Here is a 13,845-nt window from a genome sequence, read left to right on the forward strand (position 1 = left end):
TTGACTGACGCAATAAATAATCTTTCCATCCACAGGACCACAACACTGGTCCTGAAGTAGCCTGTGATGAGGGAGTTCCATAAACTTGGTGGTGGCTGGAAATCACTTACATGTAGGATGTGTTCTAGCATGCAGTAATGAAATGGAAATTTTTATATTAAATCTGGAAAAGTTTGGGTCTTGACTTAAGAGATCATTAACTGTTTCACAGTGTAGTTATTTTTAAGTAGGGAAGGGACATAACCAATCAACAAATCTTGTGGCTTGACTTATTACATTAAGAGTGAGAAACGAATTTGAGAACTGAAGTGGAGGAAGTTTTAAGATGAGTTTAGCCTAAAGGAAGGAGAATGAAAGATGTATAACCAGAATACTAGGAAAAAGAACTTTTTAAGGAGGGGCAGGGTAAGTAAATCATAACAGTTGTATATAAAATGAAAACTGGAAAAACCCAAATGCCCAAAAAAGAAGTCCAAAAATTTAGTACAAGCATATAAAGATGTTTAAAAGTAATTATTCAAAGGCATACTTTAATGAATGGGAAATTATATGATATGTTAAAATAAATAATATAATATACAGTGCAGTTTCAGACATTTAAAATAAAATGTACATAGGAAAAAAGAAAGAAAATATGCCAACACGTTGTTAGTGGTTGTTTCTTGCAATTGAATCACAGATGCATTTTTTTCCTTCTTATTTCTTTATTTTCTAATTTTTCTATACTGCATTCATTACTTTTAACAATTGGTGGGGAAGGGAGGAAGAAAGTTTTGTTTTCTTTCTTCTTTTTTTTTTTTTCTTCTTTTTAACCTCTTTTTAAGCCAGCAGCATTAGTGAAATCCTTTTTTAGATTTCTTTGCTCCTTACTATTTAATGGACAAATTCTAGAGAAATGATGAGTGCTATCAAGGCGAGCATTAAAATGATTGTCTCCCAGTCAGAGGCTTTTCACCTATGTCATTCATTCACTAACAAAAATAAATACCTGTATTTATTTCCGTTGTTGTTTTTTAATGGCTGAACATAATTACACTATAGTGATGGATTATGATTTATAATGTTTACCTTGAAGTAAAGACTCAATAAAATGCCTTGGTTTCATTATGCTTCACATATTTTAATAAAATAGGCTGAATTAGAAGCCCAATGTATTCCAACTGGAGCAACTAAAAAATAAGTATAATATTTTCCCTCATTCTTTTCAGGTCTTTAATTACCTTGAGTTAATTTAGAGATAGGAATTAATACCAATAATAGGAATTACAGACTAATATACATTTCTTTAAAAATAGAAACTGTGACACAAACTTGGGTTTCTTCTCTGTTTGTCAGACACCAGGAGTAAGAGGTTTCTTCTCAATGGAAATATTTATTCATCTTATCCTGGAATAAAGAAATATGTGAACAAAATATGTAAGTTTTTACTTAGGGGAAATGCTCTTTAATTCCAACCCCATTTTAATCTAAAAATTTGATTTAATGTTCCCAATAGTTCTTCATTTGGTAAAGCAAAAGCTATACTTTCACATGTGATCCAAGTAACTGCAGAAACCACTGCTCAGTTGGCCAGACCCTCATTGCTCCCAGTACTGTGACTGGATAAGCAGCACAGGCTTCACTTGGGAGCTGCTTGGAAATGCAGAATCTCAGACCCCACCCCAGAGCTACTGTACCAGAATCTGAATTTCAGTAAGACACCCAGGTGATCTGTAGGCACCTTAGAGCTTGAGCAGCACTGGTAGAGAACTTTTGGTTGCTGTTGTTACATGCCACAGAACAGGAAAACTGCAAAGCATAAGAAGACGATGCAAAGCCAATGGATACAATTTGTTAGTATGATGAAAGCAGTAGAGGCTTTGCAGTCCCTTACAGAAACAAGTTTTAGAATTACAATTGGCTGCTCTTTGTTCTAAATTTAAATGTTAAATATATGTTTTATCAATGTTTTGGAGGAATCACAACTATAATGAGAAAGAGAAAAAAAAAGTGAATAGGAAGAAGGTAACAGTGAGGATTCACTCAATTATCTAATTGAAGTATGCTTTATAGGAGAAGTCCCTGAAAATACTGATCCATGGGAAACCTCCCTTTGAAAGCCTTAGTTTCTAGGTGTATATACTATATATGAACTCTTCATGATTCACATAGTAAAGTCAGTAAGGTCCAATGCTTTTCCCTCTATTGTTTGCATCCTGTTTAATATCGCAGTCTCAAGCAGGGAAAACTATATACTTTTGTGGAAGGGGAGAAATTTGTGGATTAGCAGCAGGAAGATTCTGAACATATAATAGGCATTCAACATATACTCCCTGGTTCCTCATTCTTTGGTCATTTTCATGACAAAAAGTGATAGAGCTCCTCCTGGACTCGGCACTGTGCTACACGGTGGGTAGAAGGGACACAGTTCCTGACTTCACAGAGCTTCTTGTAGTATATGAATTAGTACTGATCAATTTTTGAAAATTATCCATGGATTTTGTTCATTTGTGACATTTCTGTGGCTTGCATTTTTTTCATTGATAATGAGAAATGTCTCATTCTTAGTTTTCAGTCTGATTTGTACAGATTGATCAGTTGTGCTTTGTGTAACTTATAGTTACAGACATAGGGCAAAATGCAGCTGGTAACTTACAGAGATGAAACTGAGATATATAACTAACAGATACATATTGTAATGTGATCGCTGTCAGGGATTGAATGGGCTATAGATAGAGGGCTGGGAGCTGCTAGGAAGGTAGTGGGGATGGGTAAACTTGAACAGGAGTCACAAAAATTCCTCTCCTAAATTGTTATTTATTCCTGATGTACTTAATGGCTGAAAGTAATACAAATATGGTCAAAATCAAACATTTCTTTTTATCATAAGTCCCTAGTTGGTGAAGTGGTAAATTTTGGGGCCTTTAAGTCTTCAAATGAAGATAATTTGTTTTTCAAACCAGTCTTATAACATGGCATTTAGAAAATCATTCATCTTTGAAATAAATTTGCTTTGTGAGTTTTCTGGGAATGATGGATTTACTAACTATAATTGGGACCTGACAAATTGGGTGGAAAGTTGTAATGAACAGCCCCCAGTGGGCAAGTGGCCCAGACTTGAGTTGAATCAACCATTATTTCAGGACATTGTTATCTTTGTGGATCTTGAGTGTAGTTGCCTTCCGGGTTCCTAACCCTGCATTACTATAGCCCTGGCATTTGGGCCTGTTTAACCAGGACATGAGTATAACTCAGAGTATGAACTCCTGTTGTATACATGGAGTAATTTGCTTAATGGAACTGTTAACTGTTTTAAGTTCCACAGCCTGGTAATGTGGCAAAACTAAAAGTAACCTCAGAGAAACAAGTGAAAAGAAGATTCAGTTTTGACTGAGAACTTCAAATAAAGCATACACCACTGGTTTATAAATTGTTCAGGACACTCGGGGCCTTCAGTGGACGTGAAGGGTATTGGGGTCTTACTTCTCAGCCCTCCATGCCTCGAATAGTACTTGGCTTGTGGCAGTAAACTGTTTCTGCTTGGCTGTCCGGGCTTCAAGCCTCCCACAGGGAGATTCCTTTTAATGCTCCAGATCCCTTCCAGGGCCACTGTCAATATTTTCAAAAGCAAGATGATTATTAGCTTATTCTCTCCATAGCACAAAATGTTTCTAAAGTATTTACTTGGTGATTATTTTTTCAGTCATTTGGGTAGGAGGTTTATTTAGTTGGATTAATCAAACCACCAAAGGTCTTTATCATTTGTTTAAGCTTTCATTCTGGTTCATTCATTCAATTATTTCTGAGGCAATTAAGCCTCTAGGGCTCTTAGATCATTTAACTTTGACTACAGAAATACATGAAATGTCAATATAGAAATATATATAACAAAACATAGAAGGATCAGGAATAAATAATAGTTCATACACAGACTTCGTTCAGTCAACCTTACCTAATTCTGATTTTATTCCTACAAGTCCAATTATTTCCAAAGGTTATATAACCCAAAATTACCACATTAATTTATCCCAAACATCCAACAATCATCTAAAAGCCATGAACTAGGTGCTATTTGATCTCCCCTTGAAAGAAACAACAAACTCACTAGAAAACACCGCAGCAAAATATTTGGAAAATGAAGTCTACACTTTGGCACAAAGCATAGTCTTAAATCCTGGCACCATTCAACAAGTATTGATCTAGTGATAAATTGCACTGGGCTGTCTTCCATATCCTAAAATCACTTATTTAGGTTTTCAGAATCAATTAACAAGTATTTGGTGAAAATTTATTGTGCAGAAAACTGTGACCCACAGCAAACAAGGTTATTTAGTTTCATGCCGTAAGTTGTTTTTCCCATTTCTGAAGCTGTAAATTTCAGTGCCAATATTGTCCACAGAGCCAAGGCTGCCCACTGGAATCAGCACTGACATTTGACCCCTCCCTACAGGATTCTGTATGATGCCACGATTGGGACACAGCCGTGGGGTCAGAGGACACCTGGGTTTCAGTCCCTGCTCCACCACCTACCAGCTGTATGACTTCAGGTAAGTTATTTAAGTCACTATGTCTCAGTTTCCTTATCTTAAAATAAGGATAATAATATTTACCTTGAAGGATTATTACAAGATTTGAATGAAATGGACATAAAGTGCTTTGTGTTCAATAAATGGTAGCTATTAATTTGTACAGAACAACAATTTTCCTATCTAAGCATGGACTCAGATTCCCTCTGGAGAGGCACAGTCAACGAGCTAACTCACCAAGTTCAATGTCAATATGTACCTCTCCCTCCCCACTCCTGTACAAAGTAGCTGAAGCTATTTGTCAAGATTAGTTTCTTCCCTTTTCTTCAAAGACTTTCAAGGAAGACTCCACAGTGTCCTTCTGTTAATACAGAAAGACAAAGTTGCATCTGTTCCTTATATCTAACCTGAATCTTCCCCCTACCCAGTTCCACCTACTTTCCTCTTTTTCTATCTTGTCCAGAGATAGAAAAAAACTGCTCCCCAACCTCTCATTATACACTTTCAGATTTAGGAGGCCACAAACATTTAATAAATACCCCCTGTGCGTGACACCTGGTAAGAGACCAAGAAAACAGATTCAGATTTGTTTCACGTTGTGGGAAATTCTGGCAAACGGAAAGCGCTTTCAAATTGGGAGGCCGAACTATGTAGAAAGCCCACATTAAGTTGGAAGAATCATATGTGTCTAATGTCAGATGCAATCAAAGGAATAGCTGGAAGTTTACAAGGTAATACAGACAATACCTGAAATGTAAGAGCAGATGTTCAGAAATGCATGAAAAATAACTCAAATCTTTATGCATAAGTGTTTACTGTACTCAGGGATAGAGGCTGCTGGAAAAAACAGAACTGCTTTGATTTGATATGAAGTTGAGATGAGGAAGTTACAGAAGCTGGTATGTTCAACTGGAGAGAAAGAAGTCTGGAAAGCAGCACAGATGCCCTTTGAAGCAGCTGCTTCTTTGAAGAGAAATCCATTTCCCCCAGCTCTGGGCATGTGCATTCCAGGAGGAGGAAGGGGCACAAAACGGAAGCAGGGCCAGAGAGACCTCCGTGTTCGCACGCTTATCCTGGAAAAGCAAAGGGCAGCTAAGAGGAGCTAAATCCTTTCCTGAAACTCATAATCTCCTACAGATTCTTCTCTCTTCCCTTCTCATGCCCTCAGTCCCCTTATACTCAGAGACCTTTTGAGGTGTATTTTTATCCTGAATTTTAAAGTAACTTAGGCCATGCCCTTGTGCTGGAAATTTCAGCCAGTGTGACCTCGCCTGCTTTCTCAGGGAAGGTAAGCTCACTCTTTACAAATATTTTCATTCCCTTCAGCTGTCTCTGGACTGTGAAAAAGAACATTAGAGCTTGAGAAGCCAGTGTAGAGCCATATCGTTGATGTTTCTTTTGTGTAAACATGGGTAGAGATTTGACCAGAAGAAAAAAAATTTAAGTAATTTCAGTGCATGTTTGGGGACTTCTAAGTGCTGTCATTATCTTGACATGCATTTGGTGCATAGTACATTCCTTGTATTTTGTAGGTACACAAAACATTTTTGTTGAATGAATTAATGAATAACAAACATACCCACACTTGCTGAGCAACATTTTACATTTTCTAAATTGGTACTAAACACAATAAATAAGCTGTAATTAATTTTATGTACAGTAAGGCACAAGTAGACACAAATTAATGGATTTGGCAGGACATTTTTCAAATTCACTGAGAAAGGAGAATACGTGTAAGAGGAAACCAGTAAGCTTCAGAAGTCAAATTTTTTATGATGACTATAATGGTTGAAGGTTTTAGCCAGAAAAACACAAAAGCTCTTGCAATTTTAAAACATGAAATTAAGAAGCATTTCGAATGTAGATTCAGCAGGATTGGCTGATGGACTAGATATGAAGTTTGAGGATTTGACTTCTAGGTGTTTGGCCTAATCAACAGAGTGAATTTAGCAGTACCGCTTCTTGAGATGGGGAAGACCTGTTGAAGAGGAGGATTTTAAAAGCTGGGGTATAGGATGAGTGTTCTGTTCTGGACATGTTAAGTTTAAGGGGCACATTAGACATCCAAGTGCAAAGTGAAGCAGGCTTTGGGATTTGAGGGGGCAGACAGAGGCCAGGAGGAGGTAGACTTTGGATTCATTAGCACACAGGTCTAGATGTGATCATCCAAGGAGTGAGTGCAGACAGAGAAGAGGGCTTGTGGCTGAGTTTTCCAAAGTTTAGAGACTAGGAAGAAGGAAAATCAGCAGAGAAAACAACGAAACCAGTAGACTGGCACATGGTGACCTGGAGGCTAAATTGAGAATATCTTTACAAAAGGAAGGAGTAAACAATTACATCAGATGTACAGAGAAGTTGAGTTTGATGAGTTTGTGGATTGTATTTGACCTTCAAGGTCATTGGCTTTGACCTTGAAGAGGAAGGTCCTTTGCAGTCTGAAAAAGAACAGTTTCCCTGGATTCATGGAAGCAAAAGCCTAACTGGAATGAGTGAAGAAGCAAATGACAAAAGAAAGTGGAGACAGTGGGTTAAATGCACTTACTCTTAACATCTGTACGTGGCTGTTACAGAAGCTAAACAAATTCTTAAAAGTTGTTTGTAGAATTCTGGGTGTATGTGACAAGCAGAAGTTCCAGGAAGGGAAGTCATAGCTTTCATTATATACTGAACGGAGTTTGTTACTGAAAACCCTGCACTACAAGATCCAGTGGCTCGCCCAGGGCTGCCAACCCTCTGAGATGAAGTTGGCAGAGTGGCACCCTCTCTAGGTGCTCATTCCCTGTTGTGGCCAGACACTGGGCTTGCAGCCATTAAAAAAAGAAGAGGAAGAAAACCAAAAAAAAAAAAAAAGATAGTATCTCTGTTTTCATAAGTAGAGCCCCTTTAAAACGTAAACTGACAAAATCTATTTTCAGCTTTGAAAGATTTTTCTAGGCTAAAACAGCACCTCTGTGCGACCTCTGGTGGACATTATAAATGTCCAGGCATTCTCCATTTTATATGAGGGATATTAGAAAAGACTGCTTGGAAAAATGAATTTTTATAAACCGAATAATATTTCCTAATCACTGAGACTTTCTTAGATTGTATTCAGGATACTATTTTTTTAGATACCCGTAAGTCTGTCTAAATTATAGGGATTCCAAGACATATATCCAAGCATATTTGTGTAGCTATGTATGCATTGGTTGGGTTAGTTTGAATTTTTACGCAAATTTTGCAAAGTTTTTGCTGTCCAAAGTTACGCTTTAAGTAAGTGCATAATCAGACTATCCTATAATCAGATAACTAATATTACTGTATTCTTAGAATAATACATCCAACTAGTATATAAATTGTGAATTTATAAGTATAAATGAATGTAAACCCCAAATATAGTAGTATAGACTTAACAATTTTTTCCCAAACCACTAGGGAAATAGTACACGTAGGCTTGGTTTTGGAGAAACAGTTCAGTAGGTCATTCTGCATCCATTCACACAGTTCAAATTAAACTTTGAACTTTCCTTCAAGAAACCATATGAACAAAATTGGTCATTTTGCTGGTCTCTCCTTTTGTAAGAATAGACAATACAAGAAGGCTTGAAGGTGTTTCTATGGCTGGTTTTGAACTATAAAGTGGGAAAATATGTCCTGGAATCTGAAATGATGCACCCTGGGCATGCAGCATCTGCTTTAGGAATCCTTAGAGAATTTGTGTCTTAGCTGCTGGGTGTTCAACGACCCTCCTCAGAAGATGTCCAGTTCCCTGAGTTTAGGAGCCATATCTTACAGTTATTTCTTTTAGCAATGCTGATACCACAATGCAATAAAAAGCTGCTGATTTAAAGAGCATGATTTATGCAGGTGGTCATCATTGAGAAGGAACCATGAAAATGAGGGCTCCACCAGTTTCAAAATAACATCTGTAAGGGATTTAGGGGCTTCCACAGCACATATCTTTTATCAAATGAACCATCAGTGAGAGCTATCGATGCCCAGACCGTACAACTCATACACTGTGTATGTGCAATAAAATCCTTGGATGATGACCTATTTAATGACCCAGATTCTTATGGGTCAGTGATTTGCAAAGTGGGGTCCCTGGACCATCAGCATAAACATGATCTATGAACTTGATAGACATGTAAATTCTTGGGGACCACCCATACCTACTGAGCCAGTTACTCTAGCGATGGAACCCAGCAATCTGCTTTTAACAGGCTCCCAGGCAATTCTGATGAAATCTATGGGAAATATATTATTGCCCATACCTATATCGATAAAGATTAAAGAAGAGCTTCTCAAGCACTTGGACAAAAATTCTGCTTGTCATTAAACAGAAATAGCTTGACCAGAAATGTATGATTAGCTCATTTTTAACCCTAAATATAATAGTTTACTTGGATATGGGTAAAATAATTATAAAATTAGCTCAAGAATTTCCCCAGGACCCATTTTTAACTTTGATAGTTATGGTTTTGTAATAAATAAAATAATCACTATGCCATCAAATAGCAATTTCATATCATTTTCCAAATACCCCTCCTCTGTCACTGAGATTACCTGTAGGTGGATTTTTAATGTGGCATTCATCTCTCTTAATATAAAGCTCTTCTTCCAGTACTTCCTTAATTCTCTTATGTGGCTCACAGTATAAAAACTTCTTCCCTAGAAAGACATTAACAAAATTGGTTACATTATCAGAAATTCTGCCCAATCTTCTAGTCATTATACCTACATGAATAACAATTTTAAAAAGACACAGTCTTCCTTACAAATAGCAGGTGACTCGTCCTGCAGACCCTATTTGGAACAATCTCTTCTGCTGTAACTTTTGGTTCTTTGGGGACTTCACATTTTCATATAATTCTTGACTTCTTAGAGTATTTCAGATACTTCTTTTAGGTGTGAAGAAATAAATGGAGTTTTTCTTCAAGAAAACTTTCATTGATTCCACAAATTCTTATTGTTAAAGACTTACCCTGGGCCAGGCATTTGGCTAGGGGCAGAGGACACAGCAATAAGACAGATCTGTGCATGGAGCTTAAAATCCAGATGCATACCATAGAATAGCCTCAGCATTATTTAATCTTATTTTTTAGAGATTAAACCTGAATTGTAGTGATCCACTTAAAGACATATGACCTTTTCCTGCCCCCTAAACTTGGCCCTATAGACATCACTGCTATAGTGGAGGACTGGATTATTTGTTTTAAGTAACTTAGCTACATTTCTTCTGCTCACCCCAGACAGCTCAGTGCTATCTGATCCGATCTGTCTCTCCAGTCTCTCCTGTTAGCCCCTCTCTCTTGCTCTCTGACCCTATCATGGCCCTGCTGCCCAATCCTACATCAAAGTGTTTGTACATTCTGTTTTCTCTGCCTCCACTGCTTTTCTCCTAGTATTTCTGACAGGGTAACTTCTGCTCAAATTTCAAGTCTAGGCTTCAATGTCAGTTCTTTAGGGAAACTTTACCTGACTCTACAATCTTGAGATTTCCCTGATTCCTTTTTCTCATAGTAGTCTCCTCTTTTCTTTCCTTTATTGCAATTTATATATGGCTTAATTTACTTTATATACAATATTTATGTAACTAGTAGTTTAATATATATCTTCCTTACCAGACTGTAAATAATATGAGGGCAGGGATTTATCTGTTCAGTTCATCAGTTCTAGAACAGAGCTTGGTGTAATAGATGCTCAACAAGTGTGTGTTCAAAGAGAACCAAGCATTATTAAATTAAACAGAGATCAAAGGCTATTCTGTGTACATGTCTGACAATGTAGCTTTGTGAGTGGCAGGAACCAGCAGTTCAAGTCTTAGTATTCAAAAACTCAATTCAAGGAACCGTGGAAACCTAAACAACCAAATATTTTAGCTATTTAAGATTTGACTTCAAACTCACAAAGATGTGGCAGGTGCCTCATCTTTTCCAGACTAACCAATAAGGAAAGCAAGTGAATAAATTTGACTTTTGTGCAGACTGGTCCCAAATGGACAAGAGACCTGCTGCTTCTGGCTCTAGCCCTGGGTCATTCCTGGTCACAAAGAACCAAACACACCCTCAGACACAGACAAGGTAGAGTTAGATACTTTCTGGGTCTCATTCTTGTTTCCCAAAAGTGACAAGTCATGTGAATGAGAGATGGGGTCAGCATTTCTCAAGCTTAATTTTGGTTTAAACTTTTTTGGTTAAATCATGATCTTCAGGAAGAACAAGGTTTAAGAAATGTGGCAAAGAAGGAAGAAAATCCTATAACAGGTCAGTAGAGAGGAACAGATCACCGGTTCTAACTTCAAGTCCCTTGACAGATTTCAGCTCTGCTGCTATGAGAATTTACAGAGGAAATCACTGCAGGTTTTGAGGAACTGTGAAAAAGGCGAGTGTAGTAAAGAGGTAGTGTAAGCAAATATTTTCTGCTCCAGAAAAGAAAGAAGTGGTGGGGGTGGGTGTGGGGAGGAAGGAAGGAAGGGAGAGAAAAATGAAAATTTCTACAAACTCACATAGCAACTTAATGTTGCTCTTCAAAATTTTGAGTGGATTGGTCAACAGTTGGCTGGTGAGTACAGACAATGAGGAGAAGTGATCACTAAGTGTTAAAGACTGCTAAAAGCAATCATTCTAGACTAAATTGCTTTCCTTTATTAAGAGCTAATAACAAATGCAACAATTTATTGAGGGCTACCATGTCCTAGGCATCTTATGTATATTATCTTTCTTCCTCATACCTATGGGCAGGTATATTATTCATATTTACAATGTTTGGATCAAGGAAGGTTATTATCCCACCACACTATACTCAGCTGATTGTACTTAGAATACTGGATTCAGTGCTTAATAGGCTGGAGAATGTTGGAAGAGGTTCAGCCAGCATAGCGAAAAAGTGCTGCAAAATATCTTAAAGTAACACTGAAGTCTGTGAAAGATATAATGGGTGCTCAAATAGCTACCTTTATACAATTCAAGGATGTTTTAGTGGGAAAGGACCACACTTTATATTTGAGAGCAAATCTGTGATTAGGGAATAGAAGGTGTAGAGAGACTAAAGACCTTACCACAAAACATTTGAAAATTGAATGGACACTTAGTGTTGGTGGGAACAGTCTGTCTCTATTCAGGCTGAGGCCCTAATAGGAGGTTCTCAGGGAGGCTGAGACAGGAACTCTACATCAGGAACCCCAACCTGACTTTGTGAGTTCCTGAAAGTTTGCAAAGCTGCCTTAATTCATTTCCCATGTCCCTGAAACTTGCCCAATGCCTGGCATAGAGTAAGGACGCAATATTTGTTGAAATGATGAATGATAAATTCCACCTTTTATTCCTATAGCCACAAGAATAAAAAACCTTTAATGCTTAACATCTTTAATGGGGAAATTTTCAGGTAGAATTTTAAGTCGGAGTAAGGAAATTACTTAAATATACTGAATAGTTAGACTGAATTTAGTTGCTCTAAGACCTCTGCATGTTGTTGATAATAAGAAAAAGAATGAGATATTATAATCAATCATTGGGGTTGATGCTCAGGGAAGAGGCTCTTTCGACAGGACGTTCTGCCACTCCTTGATGAAGTCTGGAGGGAGCAGGGACAGGAGCTGAGCCCTTCACCGCAACCCTCCCTCCGGGGAGCCTGGAGAAGCGTAGGCTGCTCTCTAGAGAGGCAATCAACGAGGCGCTCTGCAGAAGGGCTGCAAACCGCTCTAGGTCCTCTATGGTCTATTATTTTCAGCAGCATCATTCCTTAGCACCTCCTGCAGACCTGTGGGGAGCAGGGACTGTGAAATACCTGTAAATTCGTGGAACAATATGGATGAACGCTGCAACCTGGCGCGGACTCAAATTTCAACTGAGTTGGTTGTGACTGCGAACCCGAACTGTATTTACTTACATTAATATTGTTTGTGCGTTTGGCAGGACAGGGCAGAAACAGTAGTGTGTTAAAATGTAGCCAATAGTGTGAAATTCTAAAAGGATCAGGTAATAATTTATGGATTGAGGGACCATAATGGAATGGGAGTTGAAGTGTTTTAGGAATTTCTCCAGCACTGAGTGGCCACAGACAAGTCACTTTCTTTACTTTAGTTAAGACGTCAGTTTCCTGGTCTGTGAAATGAAGGAATTGGCAAAAATGATCTACGTATTTTCGTATGTGTGTGTGTATAAAATGTATTTATATATCTTATCAATTTACGTTATTATATAAATTTTAAATTTCTATATTACATGTAACATATTTTGTAATTATATATTTTTATAAATTTATATATGCACACATACAAATTTTTTTCAGTACCTTCCCGGGCAATGCAGTTGGAGGCTCCCTGGGCCCAGATACCTATTTGAAGGACGGCTTGTCTGCTTTTTGCCACAGTGCGGTCGCCGTCGCCGCCAAGCACAGCAGCTCCACCCGCTCCCTCCGGCCCGCGCGGCAGCAGCCGGTGCCCCCCACCCCCCGACTCGGCTTCACCGTTCCCGCATCACCCGCTCTCCACGGCGAGCGGTCGGCGGCCGGAGGGGAACTCACGCTGTTGGCAGGAATCCTGCGGGCCGCCGCCGCCGGGCTCCCCTCGCGCCCCGCACCCCTGCCCCGCGGGCGGCCGAGGCTGCTCCCCGCCGCGGCCCGTCTCAGGCGCCGGGCCCGCGGTCGCCACCACCGAGTCTTCCAGCCTCATGCAGCCTCCTCCGCTCTGCCGCACGCGGCCCGGATCGCGAGGCGTCCCCGGTTGCCTCGGTGACTGCGGACGCTCCCGCCCGCGGACGCGCTCAGCGCGCAGCTCCCAGGCCCCAGGTGTGCCGCGCGCCCGGGGCTGCGATTGTTTAGCGCCAATGCAAAGGCCTTCCGCTTCATCCCTCGTTTGTGTCTCATGCCAGCTTCGCTGGAGAGCCTTTCCTACGCCCACATAGGGAACCTGAGATCCAGAAAAGGCTCCGGAAATTTTCTGAGGTCGCACGGCTAGGAAGTGCACAGCTGGAGTCTGAACTCAGAAAAGCCGGGTCCCAAAGCCCAAAGAGTTGTTCATACCTGCAATAGGTAGGGACGGGAGCAGGCACTGCACAGGTGAGTCCCAGATCAGGTCGCTGCTTCACACAAGCTTGTCGTGTCCCGGCCCCCTCCTTCCACACACACAACTCAATCAAGAAACGAATGTCCTTCATCCTAGAGAATTTTACTGGAATTATTTTATTGCAGTTTCTTTTCTTTGTTCTTTCTGGCACACCTGTTATTTGTTAGAGCTCATTTGTCCCCTAATTTTCTGAACTATTTTATAGCTCTATATTATTTCCTGGGAAATTTCCTCAACATTATTTTCTAAACATTCCATTTTTCACTTCTGCCATCATGCTTTTAATTTTCCAGA

The 13,845-nt window shown here is 39.3% G+C and overlaps 2 protein-coding genes across 3 annotated transcripts in view; both read right to left on the bottom strand.

Annotated features, from left to right (window-relative positions):
- PIWIL4 (piwi like RNA-mediated gene silencing 4) overlaps positions 1–13,033 on the bottom strand; it is a 74,508-nt gene extending 61,475 nt beyond the window's left edge. Inside the window, exons 1-2 of the mRNA XM_073215835.1 lie at positions 13,011–13,033; positions 9,051–9,155 (exon numbers count right to left, since the gene is read on the bottom strand). Of these exons, the coding sequence (XP_073071936.1) occupies positions 9,051–9,080 (30 nt within the window). The 5' untranslated portion in view covers positions 9,081–9,155; positions 13,011–13,033. The remainder of the gene's footprint in view (positions 1–9,050; positions 9,156–13,010) is intronic.
- Positions 466–13,509, bottom strand: C11H11orf97 (chromosome 11 C11orf97 homolog). Of its 2 annotated transcripts, XM_037010987.2 has the most exons (5): positions 13,011–13,509; positions 9,051–9,155; positions 3,463–3,588; positions 1,721–1,788; positions 466–1,386 (listed from the first exon to the last, which is right to left on the bottom strand). In XM_037010987.2, the coding sequence occupies exons 1-4, from the start codon at positions 13,156–13,158 to the stop codon at positions 1,766–1,768; spliced, it is 402 nt and encodes a 133-aa protein (XP_036866882.1). In that variant the 5' UTR covers positions 13,159–13,509; the 3' UTR covers positions 466–1,386; positions 1,721–1,765. The 2 variants fall into 2 exon arrangements, with proteins under 2 accessions (XP_036866882.1, XP_036866883.1); XM_037010988.2 differs by lacking the exon at positions 1,721–1,788 and having other exon boundaries at positions 500–1,386; positions 13,011–13,490.
- Positions 13,510–13,845: the final 336 nt, after the last annotated feature.

This window comes from Manis javanica, chromosome 11 (genome assembly GCF_040802235.1).
Source record: "Manis javanica isolate MJ-LG chromosome 11, MJ_LKY, whole genome shotgun sequence".
In the NCBI taxonomy this organism is placed as follows: Eukaryota; Metazoa; Chordata; class Mammalia; order Pholidota; family Manidae; genus Manis; species Manis javanica.